The sequence below is a fragment of the Salmo salar genome, chromosome 04 (genome assembly GCF_965601325.2).
Source record: "Salmo salar chromosome 04, fSalSal1, whole genome shotgun sequence".
Classification (NCBI taxonomy): Eukaryota; Metazoa; Chordata; class Actinopteri; order Salmoniformes; family Salmonidae; genus Salmo; species Salmo salar.
In genome coordinates this window covers 24039095-24055383 of record NC_138294.1, presented here as the reverse complement: position 1 = coordinate 24055383, position 16289 = coordinate 24039095, and the positions used below count along the sequence as shown (strand labels likewise).

At 43.6% G+C, this 16289-nt stretch overlaps 1 protein-coding gene across 1 annotated transcript; it reads left to right on the top strand.

Moving 5' to 3' along the window:
• Positions 1–349: 349 nt before the first annotated feature.
• On the top strand, positions 350–16088 carry LOC106602402 (uncharacterized). Its single transcript, XM_014195013.3, has 8 exons — positions 350–870; positions 3514–3623; positions 3848–3959; positions 4131–4288; positions 6897–6987; positions 7294–7418; positions 14006–14099; positions 14554–16088. The coding sequence occupies exons 1-8, from the start codon at positions 573–575 to the stop codon at positions 15561–15563; spliced, it is 1998 nt and encodes a 665-aa protein (XP_014050488.3). The 5' UTR covers positions 350–572; the 3' UTR covers positions 15564–16088.
• The last annotated feature ends 201 nt before the right edge of the window (positions 16089–16289 follow it).

Genomic DNA, 16289 nt, shown 5'->3' with positions numbered 1-16289 from the left:
TTTCACAGAAGTGTGATTGACTTGGAGTTACATTGTGTTGTTTATGTGTTCCCTTTATTTTTTTGAGCAGTGTATATTCTACAGACACTAGTGAGTAATCGCAACCCCACTTTTACATCGGCACCTTGAATAGTTCTCTCTATATACCAATATGTTTTTCATATACAATGTATTGTATGGGGGGTTTATTTGACCTTGGAACATCTTTTAAAACCCACATTTAATGCAAATGTCACTTAAATATATAAAAAATATGACTCATGTTTCATATGTCATGAATAAATACAGGTTAATGACACTTCGCTACTATTACGCGAGGAACTTTTATTTGGAACGTTTCCTAAATTCCGTGACCCGGAAATAATTTGTTTGTGTTGCTGACGAACGGCTGGTAGCACAGAAGAAGAAACTGCAGCTACAGAGCTAGCAAACTACTGCTTTTAGGCCAATATTTATGTTTAATCACTTCGTCGTTGTCGATATTTGAAGTGAACGTGATTCAATATATCCAATATACATCGCATGAGACTGTATTTATCGACCTTTAGTGCTCGCGAGCCAGTCGTCCAAAAATGTCGAGTCGCCTTGCGTTCCAGACACAGCTAGCTTCCATTATGGAGGTATTGGCCAATGCAGCCGTGGCAGAAATCTGCAAACTGGTAGACGACGATTATGCGGTTGTAAGTTTGCAAATGTCACAATGCCAAAGGGAGAACAAAGGTTTGAAGCGAAAGCTGAATCTTCTCGAGTTGAAGATGGCCCGTGGTTACGCCGAACGAAGGCTACGGGAAAGCGCAATGAACAGCCGTCCCAACAGCAGAGTTCATATCAACACCAATGAGAAATTCAGAGGGTCGTCTTCATCAACTGGTAAGAAGATTGTAATGCCATACCATATCTGATACTAGTTTATTTGATTACCCTGCTGATAAAGTAAATAAACACCACTGGAGAATAGGTCTGGGTGACATGGCCAAAATATCATAATACATAAAAAATAATATTTTGACGGTATGACGATATTTGACGGTTCTGAATAATAAAAGTTCTAAATATACTTTCTCCATTCTTATTGCTTTATACTCGTAAATCAAACTTTAGCCCAAAGTAATAGGAGGACAACTGACAGTAAAGTAGTCCTTTTTGTAGAACATTACATAGGAATCAAAGTCCTATTTTTTAGCCTCAAACTCTGGTACTCAACCAATTGTTTCCATTTGCATAGTTATTTGTTAATTTCCTGCATTAATTTCCAGCATTTTAATCAATTAATTTCCTGCACTAACTTATAACTGTATAATTTACCCACGAACGTTTCTTGTCTTAGAATACTTCTATTTTGTAAAAAGAAAAGTAATTTCGTGTACTCAAATCAAAACGTGTTTGATTTTTTTCCAGACCTCAAAATGTCTTCTGATGGGATTTAAGCATTGACATGGACTCAGAACATCAATTTTCGTTGTTTATCTATGAATAATAATATTGAGAGTATTAAAAAAGAGAGAATCAAACCGGGAAAAAAATAACTGAATTCTGGAAAATACAAAAGATAGTTTCTTGGGCCTTATTGCGTAAATAAACAACTGAGGGTCTGCGGTATATGGCCAATATACCACAGATAAGGGCTATGCTCTGCATGACACAACGCAGAGTGCCTGGACACCGCCCTTAGCCGTGGCATATTGGTCATATACCACAAAACCCTGACGTGTCTTATTGCTATTATAAACTGGTTACCAACGTTATTAGAAGAGTAATAATAAATGTTTTGTCTTACCCGTGGAATACGGTCTGATATACCACAGCCTTCAGCCAATCAGCATTCAGGGTTTGAACCGCCCAGTTTATAATAACCATTATTTTACATGGTATATTGACAGAAAACACATAATTTGTACACGAAGGATCCGGGGTTGCAGGGTAGAGAAGTGAAGAATGTGCCTATTTGAAAGTAGCTCATGCTGAAAAAGGTTGGAGACCCCTGGCTGTACTCTTTTCTTTTCCTAACCTTAACCTAATTCTCCTAACCTGCTGGGTAAGTTCTCCTAAAAATGTTGACAAGCTGTATCCCTTCTAGACAAAACCCTTGTCCACCCGTAGTTGTTGACTTGTGCTAGAAAGTTAGTTAGCTAGCAGTTTTCATTTATCTATTTTTTATCGCCAGTTAGAAAACTGCTGATTGCCATATTTTTTTGGAGTCGTTAGTGAATTATTTCATGTAACAAATAAAACATAAAAATAGCATTATAGAAGTTAATCAACATTTTTTTACATTTTACTTCCCAGCCCTACTGGAAATCCATCAACTTGTGTGATATTGACATTTTTTCCCCCCATTGGGGCTACATATAGAGTCATTGGGTCCACCTACACTGAGTGTACAAAACAGGAAGCTGAATTCACTGTCATGTTCGTGGAACCATTCCTGGACAATCTTAGCCTTGTGGCATTATCCTGCTGGAAAAAAATCTATTCACAGATGGATACACTGCTGCAATGAAGGGATGCACCTGATTGGCAATGATGTTCAGATATCCTGTGGCATTCAAACGTTGCTCCACTTTTATCAAGTGCCTAAATGTGTGCCATGAAAACACACCATCACACCACCACCAGTCTGCAATGTTGACACGCGGTATGATGGATGCATGTACTCGTGGTTTTCTCCGTAAGCTAGTCCTCTCATCAGTGTAAAACAGCAGGAACCAGGGATTCATCAGACCAGGCAATGTTTTTCCACTTCTCCAGTGTCCAGTGTTTTCGTTCCTTAGCCCACTGCAACCACAGTTTCTTGTATTTTGCTGAGAGAAGTGGAACTCTATAAGGTCGTCAGTTGCCATACCCCATTCGTGTCGCGGACCAACAAGTTGTGCATTCTTATGGGTCTTTGGGCACTGATGTTGTACTGGAGTGTCAGTTGACTAACTGTAGCCCGTCTGTTTCTCTGCACAATTTGTGTCAGCCTCCTTTGTCCTCTTTCATCAATGATCCGTTTTTGACCACTTGCATGCCGTTGGCTGGATGTCCTTTGGGTAGTGGACCATTCTTGATACACACGGGAAACTGTTGAGCGTGGAAAAACCCAGCAGCGTTGCAGTTCTTGACACACTCAAACCGTTGCGCCTGGCACCTACTACCATACCCCGTTAAAGGCACTTCAATATTTTGTCTTGCCCATTCATCCTCTGAATGCCACATATACACAATCCATGTCTGAATTGTCTGAAGGCTTACAAAAATCCTTCTTTAACTTGTCTCCTTACCTTCATCTGCACAGATTGGAATGGATTTAACAGGTGACATCAATTAGGGATCATAGCTTTCACCTGGATTCACCTGGTCAGTCATGGAAAGAGCATATTCCTAATGTTTTGTACACTCACTGTATACAGTCATTGAGACCCACCTTTGTTTTGGTCATAAAATCTGACAAAGCTCATCTAGGCCAATGTGACCTTGAGTCAACCTGGATTTTTTTTTTACAAGTACGTTTTTTAAAATGTTTTATCGTAGGTGGTGTCTACGACATACAACTAGATCCCATGGGGATGTGGTCAGGAGGCCCTGGAGCCAATAATGATCACAACAGTTCCCAGATGCATCCCAACCCCATCCGAGACAAGGTAAGTTCAAGAAACCTATCCTATAATACTGGTTGTCAATGTCTTACACAGTTCAAGAAAACAAAAATACTTGGTAGCTAACTGTTATATTCCATTATACCATAGTCCTACAGTACACAATGGCCCATTTTGAGCACTTGGCAGCATCAGTCACCAGTAGGTCATTATCAACCATGTTGTGGTGTATATTTATGCGGTTAATTCCTGACTTTTCTGTCTTCCAGTCACCAGATCTGCAGCTTGTGGAGCCTGAGTCTCTGCTGGTCAAAGAGGAGAGGATGGAGGATCCCCTTGGAGACGCGGAGGCAGACGACGTACCACTGATCGGAGAGGATGGTGAGTGTGTTAGTCCATCTCAACTTTGGTTGCTGTGTTGCAGATACTGTAATTACTCAACCCATGCATTTGATCAACATCAAGACTCCATTCTCACACTACTCAACCTGGCCATACCTTTAACTTGAGTTGACCATTAACCTGCTCTCATTCCCTTCCTCTCTCTTCCAGGACTGGTGGAGTGTGGACCTCGTGGAGGCAGCGGTAGAACCGGCCCTGGGGACACCACATCCCATCCACCCGCTTCAGCCCATGGCCCAGAGCAGGTCAGCCAGCCTCAGCACCCCGAGCAGCAGCAGCAGGGCCCCAGGAACAGGCACCGTGTGGAGGTCAGTGGCTCGGCACCTCTCCTTAAGTCTGACAGTGAAACCCAACACGCAGGACTGCTGCACCAACCCCACCCTGCTGAGCTTGATATGTACAGTGCTGATGACGACAGAGGGGACGGTCTGGGGCCACTGGTCTCGTTCTTTAATGAGAGCAATCAGGCAGAGACAGCCGGGCAGCCATCTTGTTCTTACAGCACAGTCGCTGAGGCCGCCGCGTCGTTTCAGTCCGGGCACCGCCGTCCACTTCCTGCTTCGGTCACCATCCACCGACATCTCCCGGGGAACCGAGAGGAGGTTCTGAACATTGACTCGGAGGAGGAGGAAGGGAAGGCACCTCTGGAGAAGTGGGGCCGCGACAGTGGAATGTCTGCAATGTTTGGCGGAGGAGGCAGGTTCCAGGGTAACCATGGCAACATGGCCGCCCCGTCACAGTCTCGCTCCATCAGTGACATTGCGATGCCGTCGACTTCTGACGCGAACGGGTGGGCACACGGCGGCGGGGGCAGAAACACTGGCGGCGGCAACACTGGCTTCCCCCTGACGAGGGACGGCAAGGTCCCCCACAGGACCAGTGCCCGGGAGAAACTCTTCATCTGCAACTTCTGCGGCAAGGCATTCAACCGGCCCAAGAAAGTAGAGATCCACCTGAGGACCCACACAGGGGAGAGGCCGTTCAGATGCAACACCTGTGGGAAGATGTTCTCCGAGGCTGGCAACCTGAAGAAGCACCAGAGGGTCCATACAGGGGAGAAACCCTTCCACTGTGAGCTCTGTGGGAAAGGATTCGCCTGGATACGCAACCTCAAGACGCACCACGAGAGGAACCATCCAGATGTATATCCCCCGGACATGAGCCCTAGTTTCATCCCACCTGCACTACTGCCCACTCATATGGTCAAGTGCCACAAAGAAGAACATAGGCAAATTACGGTTGGCCCAGAACAGAGCAGCACGGCTGGCCCTTAAATGTACACTGAGGGCTAATATCAAAAACATGCATGTCAATGTCTCCTGGCTCAAAGTAGAGAGATTGACTGCATCACTACTTGTCTTTGTGAGCGGTATTGACATGTTGAAAGCACCAAACTGTCCGTTTAGACAGCTAACACAGCACAGACACACATACATACCCCAAAAGACATGCCACCAGGGGTCTCTTCACAGTCCCCAAGTCCAGAACACACTCTGGGAAATGCTCAGTACTACATAGATGGAACTTATCAACACATCAAGTAACTCAAGCGAGCAGTAAAATCTGAATCAAATAAATAAAACAGATTAAACCACACTTTATGGCACAACGCGGACTGTGAAGAGACGAGCGCATATGCTAACACACGCACTCTACTCAGACATGCATTGTAATATTGTAGATGTGTTGTATTGTTTTTATATTTTGTGATTTTAATTGTTTTAATCCTGTTTGGCGCCCCCTGGGCAGCAGCTAGTGGAGATCCTAATAAATATGAATATAAATGAGCTTCACCTAGGGTGGGGAGGGGGCCCTAACTTACTCATTTAGTTTTTCTTACTCATTAAGCTAATCCAGTTTCCGCTGTGTTTTAGAAACCAGCCTAAGTGTTTCTAGCCAGGAGGATTCAACCTTATGAATAATTTGACAAACTAACAAACGTTACATTGCTCTAGGGTCAGTCATCATGAACTCATATGGATAGATGGGTACGCGTGGAAATGTTCCTGGGTATGATGGGTGGTTTGGATTATGTACATAAGACATTTCATATCAGTGGACTAAGGAAGGGTGAATATCTGACCCATAATAAGATACCGATAAGGTATTCATGGTAAATGTCAACCTTAAAGAGTAAATCTGGAGTGGATGATACTGTTTAGCTCTGTGTACATATTTAAAATTGTACTGTATATCTAATGCTAAAGGGGATATTTGACATTGGACAAATTCACTTTGTAAAAAAGTTATTTAATGCTAGTTTATGAATGAGTGGCAGTTTTACTTTAACAATCTTTCCCCTAAAGAGTCAACATGTATTACAATGTCTCTTTTTTTATTTTTTTCTACATATGGAACTATTATGAATAAAATACATTCCTTACACTGAGGTTTCTGTCATTATTGAAATGAATAGGCAATCGTGGTTTATATGGCGGACAAAGGAAAGCTGAAGGCATTCAAACGATTCACCAATAAGAAAAGCTGTACTGGAGCTGCTTGAAAGTGTGACACAGAAATATCTCCCACCACCTGCAAGAACACTCATAAATAGTTAATATTTGTTTAATCCTTATTGAGCAAGACACGTTTGTTAATCTTCCAATAAATTGTTAATGTCACTTAATATTTGTTAAATGATATCAAATCACTCAAACCCATAAAGTCACTATAACCACTATTTAATTGGAGAGGTCCAATATTAAGAGGTTCTGAGTAACAGACATCCATTCACTAATCAAATGATGCAACAACATGCATATCAAACATCTATAGCTACATAAAATACTTGTTGCATACATGTAAGATGTACACAATCCAGTCACACAGTTATAGTGTGTGATTTAGAAAGGAATATGATTCATTGCATAATAGTAATTGTGATATCTAATTCCTGGTCCGTCCCTGTATTTCCAGGCTGCAGCGGTGGAGGACAGAGACCCTGACATCCTTCTGATCAAGGTGGAGGATCTGGACCCACGGGGTGGAGGACTCAGCATCCAGGAGGGTGAGTGGAGATTACAGGGGTGGAGGGCTGTGTGTGTGTGTGTGTGTGTGTGTGTGGTGATAGTGGGTAGTGGTGCTAACAGCAGGGCTTGGTAATCAAGCGGTTAGACCAATGACACAAGGCTAGTTAGATCCCATGTAAAGACTCTACGCTGTTGCCTCCACCCCTGCCTGTTCCAGAGCATCAAGCTTTGAAAACATGTTACCATGGCATTGACATTCCCCAAGTTTAGCGCCATCGTGAGACCTCCCATTGATTTCAACAACAGCCGGTGGTGTGATTGTGACGCTGTGTTCTCTTCTCAAGGGCCAGAGGAGTCCAGCAGAGACGACTACAGAGGAGGAGCATTACCCCTGGAGGCCACCCACCACAACTCACCCCCAGACCACACCCACCAACACCCCGGGACGACCAGGCACCACACCACGGAGGTCAGCTATGGCCGTGTGTCGTACGAGAACCACCCCCTTCCGCTGTGGACGAATGGGGTCAGTGGTGGTTCTGGTGACGCTAGCGTCCCAGGGCCGTCCTCCCTCAACCTGTCCTACCCAGCAGGCCCAGGCATGCTGATCATGGGAGGGAGGATGGGGCCTGCTGGCTCTGAGATGGGTCAGCACAGGGGTTTCACTGTAGAAAGCTCCGGAAGCTTCTCAGGTTCTATGGGTTCTAGAGAGGGGTCAGAGATGGCTGGTTATGATGTCGGATTGGGGGGGTCAGACGAGGCACAGGGAGGTCAGGAGACTTACAAATGCGGTAGGAAGAAAGTGGTAAGGAAGAAGGCATACCTCTGCAAGTTCTGCGGTAAAGGGTTCTCCTCCCCGGCGAATCTAGAACCGCACCTTAGAACCCACACAGGCGAGAGGCCGTTTGGGTGCATGGTGTGCGGGAAGCACTTCTCTCAGTACTGGAACCTTAAGATCCACAAGAACGTTCACACGGGGGAGAGGCCGTACGCCTGCCCGCTCTGTGGGGAACGCTTTGCCGACCCTAGCAACCTAAAGAAACACCAGAAACGACATCATCCTCAGCAGTAGTACTACGACATCATCCTCAGCAGTAGTACTACAGGGGAGAGAGAAAAAATAACCTTTACTACAACACCATCCTCATCAATACTAGTACTAGATGGAACCGGGATATTATATCAACCATCTATTTCAATATGAGGAGGACCAGGTTATTTTTTCTTGAAAACTCAGATGGTTATAGATTTTAACTAGGGCCAGGAGTTGTCCCTAATCACATGACCTGACCAGAAACAACTCATAGTTATAGGATAAAAATAGGACCCAGAGTTTTTCCTCTGGTCAGGTCACATGATCAGGAATAACTTTTGGCCGTTAATATAGACACTTAGTATTAGTAAAGGGGCTTAGGGAAGGGTTGTTAGTGAAATTTCTCGTGGACAGATGCTCGAGCGTCTGAAGCAATTACGCAATATTTTAATTCTGGGTGTCCGAGATTAGTGTAGTCAGGGTAATTTTGTCTTTGTCTTTTCTTTCTTATCTGATCAAGACAGTCCTTTTAGTAATTCGATTATTTTTTCTGGGAGTCCGATAGCTGGTGATGGTAATAAGCATATTTACAGTTGAAGTCGAAAGTTTACGTACACTTAGGTTGGAGCCATTAAAACTCATTTTTCAACCACTCCACAAATTTCTTGTTAACAAACTATAGTTTTGGCAAGTCGGTTAGGACATCTACTTTGTGCATGACACAAGTAATTTTCACAACAATTGTTTACAGACAGATTATTTCACTTATAATTCACTGTATCACAATTCCATTGGGTCAGAAGTTTACATACACTAAGTTGACTGTGCCTTTAAACAGCTTGGAAAACTCCAGAAAATTATGTTGTGGCTTTAGAAGCTTCTGATAGGCTAATTGACATCATTTGAGTCAATTGGAGGTGTGCCTGTGGATGTATTTCAAGGCCTACCTTCAAACTCAGTGCCTCTTTGCTTGACATCATGGGAGAATTACAAGAAATCAGCCAAGACCTCAGAAAAAAACATTGTAGACCTCCACAAGTCTGGTTCATCCTTGGGAGCAATTTCCAAACGCCTGAAGGTACCATGTTCATCTGTACAAGCAATAGTACGCAAGTATAAACACCATGGGACCATGCAGCCGTCATACCGCTCAGGAAGGAAACGCGATCTGTCTCCTAGAGATGAACGTACTTTCGTGCGAAAAGTGCAAATCAATCCCAGAACAACAGCAAAGGACCTTGTGAAGATGCTGGAGGAAACGGTCACAAAACTATCTATAGCCACAGTAAAACGAGTCCTATATCGACATAATCTGAAAGGCCGCTCAGCAAGGAAGAAGCCACTGCTCCAGAACAGCCATAAAAAAGCCAGACTACGGTTTGCAATTGCACATGGGGACAAAGATCTTACTTTTTGGAGAAATGTCCTCTGGTCTGATGAAACAAAAATAGAACTGTTTGACCATAATGACCATCGTTATGTTTGGAGGAAAAAGGGGGAAGCGTGCAAGCCGAAGAACACCATCCCAACCGTGAAACGCGGGGGTGGCAGCATATTGTGGGGGTGCTTTGCTGCAGGAGGAACTGGTGCACTTCACAAAATAGATGGCATCATGAGGCAGGAAAATTATGTGGAGGTATTGAAGCAACATCTCAAGACATCAGTCAGGAAGTTAAAGCTTGGTCGCAAATGGGTCTTCCAAATGGACAATGACCCCAAGCATACTTCCAAAGTTGTGGCAAAATGGCTTAAGGACAACAAAGTCAAGGCATTGGAGTGGCCATCACAAAGCCCTGAACCTCAATCCTATAGAAAATTTGTGGACAGAACTGAAAAAGCGTGTGCGAGCAAGGAGGCCTACAAACCTGACTCAGTTACACCAGCTCTGTCAGGAGGAATGGGCCAAAATTCACCCAACTTATTGTGGGAAGCTTGTGGAAGGCTACCCAAAATGTTAGACCCAAGTTAAACAATTTAAAGGCAATGCTACCAAATACTAATTGATTGTATGTAAACTTCTCACCCACTGGGAATGTGATGAAGAAATCAAATCTGAAATAAATTATTCTCTCAACTATTATTCTGACATTTCACATTCTTAAATAGAGTGGTGATCCTAACTGACCTAAGACAGGGACATTTTACTAGGATTAAATGTCAGGAATTGTGAAAACTGATTTTAAATGTATTTGGCTAAGGTGTATGTAAACTTCCGTCTTCAACTTTATTTGTTTTCTACTCATAAAGCTGTATGAAAATTATAATATGTGGTGAGAATAGTACATGTTTGATTCCCCTTGTAACACCAAGGTAGAGGTTCAACATACACCAAAAAAACAGTAAATAGGTTGAAGTAATCATATTTGTTAGCAGTAAACGTGTAAATATCTTGTTAGGTGATGGTACTATTTTTTTTATTTTTTTTGTCCAAAATGCTCTACGCTTGTAGGGATAAGTCTATTGTGTCACAATTCTGTGAAACTTTGATCGATGTCCTTATCTTGTAATGTTAAAAGAAGATTAAAGTGTTTCTTTGCAAAAACGATGAATGAATCAATGTGGTTATTAACATTACATTACTCCATCACAGGACATTCAATTTCCTCAACTGTGACACAATATCAATATCTTAAAGAGCATTCATCACATCCACAATATATGCCTAAAATGGAAATCAAATAATTATCACTTAAAGACATTCTCCGGTACTTTTGAATACTTTTTAGCCAGTAGTTCTGAAAGTAGCACCCACGAGCCAAAAGTGGTCCCGGGAAAATTGCGTTCTTAATCACAAATGTGCAGATGTGTGCACCACGTCATTGCTCTCTCTCGCTTTACTTTGTGTGCGTCTCGCTAGCTGTCACTCAAATGGCGAGGGGCTGAAGCTTATTGGTTGAATTTCGAATTTCTAGGGGGCTGGCCCACGTAAATGTAGGAAAAATGGCACCCCACAGCTTCCAGAAAACAGCCGCTTTCAAACTAGGGATTTTGTGGATAATTGAGGTAAAACAGTAATTCTGCTCATAGATTATGCATATATGAACTACACATTGACACATCCAGCCCAAAGCGGAAGGTTTAAAAAAAGACTTACTATATACTCACCAGTACCGCAGCATGTCTTTAACAAATGTACTAATTTTAATGAATTATTATTTATTGCCACGGAAGTGAAAACGGTGAATTAGACTTTCCTAAATATATGTTTGATTTACAGTACACTGAGTATACAACAAATTAGGAACACCTGCTCTTTCCATGACAGACTGACCAGGTGAAGGCTATGATCTCTTATTGTTGACACCTGTCAAATCCACTTCCATCAGTGTAGCTGAAGGGGAGGAGACAGGTTAAATAATTATTTTTAAGCCTTAAGACAATTGAAACATGGATTGTGTATGTGTTCAATTCAGAGGGTGAATGCCACAGGAATGGAAATCTGAACATCTTTACCAATCAGGCGCATCCGTTCATGGCAGCAATTCCTCCATCTGCGAATTGCCACAGGGCTAAGATTGTCCAGGAATGGTTCCACGAACATGACAGTGAATTCAGCTTACTGCAGTGGCCTGCCCAGAATTGAGGTTGTTCTGAAGGCAAAAGGGGGTGCAACAGAATATTACAGTAACACGTCTAAATCAAATCCAATTTTAGTGGTCGTGTACACATTTACATTTTAGTCATTTAGCAGACGCTCTTATCCAGAGCGACTTACAGTAGTGACTGCATACATTTCATACATTTATTTATTTTATTTTTTCCCCGTACTGGTCCCCCGTGGGAATCGAACCCACAACCCTGGCGATGCAAACACCATGCTCTACCAACTGAGCCACACGGGACCACATATTTAGCAGATGTTATCGCGGGTTTAGCGAAATGCTTATGTTGCTAGCTCCAACAGTATACTAATACCTAACAATACAAAACAAATCACGTAAAATTCCCCAAAAGAAAAAGAAAGGGTTTAAGAAATATAGAAATATTAGAACGAGCAATGTCAGTCCGGAATATATATGTATATGATAGTGTGTATAGACATTATGGACAGTATATTAATAGAAAAGGTCTGTACAGCAGTAGTTATATAGGATGAGCCTTGACTAGAACACAGTATATACATATGAAGTGGGTAAAACAGTATGTAAACATTATTGAAGTGACCAGTGTTCAATGACTATGTACATAGGGCAGCAGTCTCTAAGGTGTAGGGTATTGTACTGGGTAGTAGCCGGCTAGTTACAGTGACTAAGGTTCAGGGCAGGGTACTGGGTGAAGGCCGGTTAGTGGTGACTATTTAACAGTCTGATGGCCTGGAGATACAGTGGCTTGCGAAAGTATTCCCCCCTTGGCATTTTTCCTATTTTGTTGCCTTACAACCTGGAATTAAAATACATTTTGGGGGGGTTTGTATCATTTGATTTACACGACATGCCTACCACTTTGAAGATGCAAAATGTTTTTTATTGTGAAACAAACAAGAAATAAGACCAAAAAACTGAAAACTTGAGCGTGCATAACTATTCACCCCCACAAAGTCAATACTTTGTAGAGCCACCTTTTGCAGCAATTACAGCTGCAAGTCTCTTGGGGTATGTCTCTAAAAGCTTGGCACATCTAGCCACTGGGATTTTAGCCCATTCTTCAAGGCAAAACTTCTCCAGCTCCTTCAAGTTGGATGGGTTCCGCTGGTGTACAGCAATCTTTAAGTCATACCACAGATTCTCAATTGGATTGAGGTCTGGGCTTTGACTAGGCCATTCCAAGACATTTAATTGTTTCCCCTTAAACCACTTGAGTGTTGCTTTAGCAGTATGCTTAGGGTCATTGTCCTGCTGGAAGGTGAACCTCTGTCCCAGTCTCAAATCTCTGGAAGACTGAAACAGGTTTCCCCTCAAGAATTTCCCTGTATTTAATGCCATCCATCATTCCTTCAATTCTGACCAGTTTCCCAGTCCCTACCGATGAAAAACATTCCCACAGCACGATGCTGCCACCACCATGCTTCACTGTGGGGATGGTGTTCCCGGTGTGATGAGAGGTGTTGGGTTTGCGCCAGACAAGAAACTCAATTTTTGTCTGAACTGACCAGAGTACCTTCTTCCATATGTTTGGGGAGTCTCCCACATGCCTTTTGGCAAACACCAAACGGGTTTGCTTATTTTTCTTTAAGCAATGGCTTTTTTTCTGCCCACTCTTCCGTAAAGCCCAACTCTGTGGAGTGTATGGCTTAAAGACAGATACTCCAATCTCTGCTGTGGTGCTTTGCAGCTCCTTCAGGGTTATCTTTGGTCTCTTTGTTGCCTCTCTGATTAATACCCTCCTTGCCTGGTTTGTGAGTTTTTGTGGGCGGCCCTCTCTTGGCAGGTTTGTTGTGGTGTCATATTCTTTAAATAAAATAAAAAAATGGATTTAAGGGTGCTCCGTGGGATGTTCAAAGTTTCGGATATTTTTTTATAACCCAACCCTGATCTGTACTTCTCTACAACTTTGTCCCTGACCTGTTTGGAGAGCTCCTTGGTCTTCATGGTGCCACTTGCTTGGTGGTGCCCCTTGCTTAGTGGTGTTGCAGACTCTGGGGTCTTTCAGAACAGGTGTATATATACTGAGATCATGTAAAAGATAATGTGACACTTAGATTGCACACAGGTAGACTTTCTTTAACTAATTATGTGACTTCTGAAGGTTATAGGTTGTAATGCAAATTACAGGTTGTAATGCAAAAAAATAGGAAAAACGTCAAGGGGGAGGAATACTTTTGCAAGGCACTGTAGAAGCTGTTTTTTAGTCTCTCGGTCGCAGCTTTGATGCACCTGTACTGTCTCCGCCTTCTAGATGGTAGTGGGGTGAACAGGCCGTGGCTCGGGTGGCTGATGTCCTTGATGATCTTCTTGGCCTTCCTGTGACACAGTGTGCTGTAGATGTCCTGGAGGGCAGTGTGCCCTCGGTGATGCGTTGGGCTGATCGCTATCTATCTAGTGTTTAGTTAATCTCATAGGCTCTTTCTCCTCTCTTCTTCCTAGCCTGCAGCTCCTGAATCAACTCCATCAACACTAAGACTGGGACAGAACCTGGGAAGTATCACAGCAACAGGAGGACCTGACCTGACAGCAGAGTGTAAGTGGAGAATGAAAATAAACCAGGAATGCATGACAACCGTGTCAGCGCCCACCAGACAGTGTCACTGAGCTACTCCCTTCTTAATGAGGGAAACGAGGCCAATTCAGACCCCTGTTAAGTTGAATGCACTACCTGTAAGTCGCCTTGGATAAGAGTGTCTGCTAAATCAGGGTCCTGGGGTCCTCCCTTGGGTGCACGTTTTGGTTTTTGCCCTAGCACTACACAGCTGTTTCAAATAGTCAAAGCTTGATGATGAGTTGGTTATTTGAATCAAGGGCAAAAACCAGAACGTGCATCCGGGTGGCAGGACTGAGTTTGGGAAACCATTCCTCAAATGTACATGTAAAAGGCCTCTCTAGCTTATCATCCTTTACCATGTCTTTAAACTCAGAATGAGCGTCTGAACTAGTATTTCAAATAAACATGCACCTTTTCTATGATCCTTATCCAGGTACTGGGGAGTCCTCCAGACCCACACTTCCCGCCCCTGCCTCACAAAAATGTATTGGAACCACCAGTCCCGCAGTGAGCCAAGGTAATAAAGCCAATATGCCCAAGGGAGCGCCAGACAACACAACTCCAACCCAGACCACACAGCAGCTCAGCAAGCAGAGAGCAGCCAACACGCTAGGCTCTGAGTACTCATTGTTTGAGCTGGAGACCTTCTTCACGCGCTGGGCCCCAGACACATCGGCATCAACATCGCCCTCCGGTGGCCCCTCGTGCTCCTACACAGACAACACTACAGACACTGACCCAGACTGCCTCATAGTCGACCCAGAGCCTCAGCCCCAGCTCCCCTCAGCGACTGTCAGGCCCACAGGGGAGGGTGTGCCTTTCTCTGGGCATCAGGGAGTTCAAGCAGCCACTCTGGGTGTGGGTGGGGGCATCCAGGGGCATCCCACATGGAGCAGGGCAGCCATTTTGAGAGCGTCTCAACAAGCACATCAGCGGCAGCTTCAACGACGCCTCAGAGCACAGCAGCTACAACAGACTCACCCAGAAAACCCAACTACCTCCACCACCAACACTACTAGTACCGGTATGTCTTCCCAATCCCTTCACTCCCTGGTAGGTCTACCGCCAGGGAGAGGGGCCACGACCAAAGGCTTTGCCCACATCGAGGTGACCCTGGCTGGGCAGCAGGCAGCCCAGCTGGCCCAGCAGCACTGTGATGCGGCCGGGAGGAGAAAGAGCTACGTGTGCCGAGCCTGCGGTAAGGCCTTCACCGGTCAGTCCAACCTGGAGGCTCACCAGAGGGTACACACAGGGGAGAAGCCGTTCAGGTGTGCCACCTGTGGGAAGATGTTCTCAGAGGCTGGCAACCTGAAGAAGCACCAGAGGGTCCATACGGGGGAGAAACCCTTTGCCTGTAGCAACTGTGGGAAGCGCTTCGCCTGGATATGCAACCTCAAGACGCACCAGCAGTCAGTCTGTGGAGATGGAGGAGGAGGGGTGTGAGGCATAGAATTAGAATCAGTAGACTGGATGCACATGGTTATAAAATCTACAATAGATATTGCTGACACAGACATCAATGGGAATTCATTCTAATTGTAATAATGTGAGACCAACAACCCCCCAAACCTCCAAAACAAACACTACAATATAAAGGAAATGTAAAAGGGATTAGCAGAAAGTTGTCTTTACAGGTGACACTTTTTTCCTTTGTTCAACTCCAGATCGTTGTTAAAGTAAGGGGCTTGTAATTTTATGGTCGACACACTATGTTAGGCGATTATTAGATAAACGTATCTTTATTTGAAACTGAAATGTGGAATTAATATCGAATATCATGTGCATATTATATGAACAAATCTGTTCCAAGACATGTCTTTTTTATATTATTACCAGACCTTTTTTTTATTTGCAAGATTTAACATGTACTAAAGAATTGTCAATATGTGTCAGTCATGCAATAGCAAGTCATGTGACCATAGACAGTGATATCAAAATAAACATATTTTCTTAACACAATAAGGTAGTATTTGGTACCAAATATTCACATCGATTATGAACTATTCTGTTATTTTGTGAGACCAGCAGGTTGGTTTGAAAACCAGTGTTTGTTAGTGGGCCTACAGTCATTGTGTAATATTAAATGCTACCACAATGTAGCAACACGCCACAACTAATTAACTTTACTTTCAGACTTTCCCGCCCTCCTTTCAAAATCATCTGCAAATA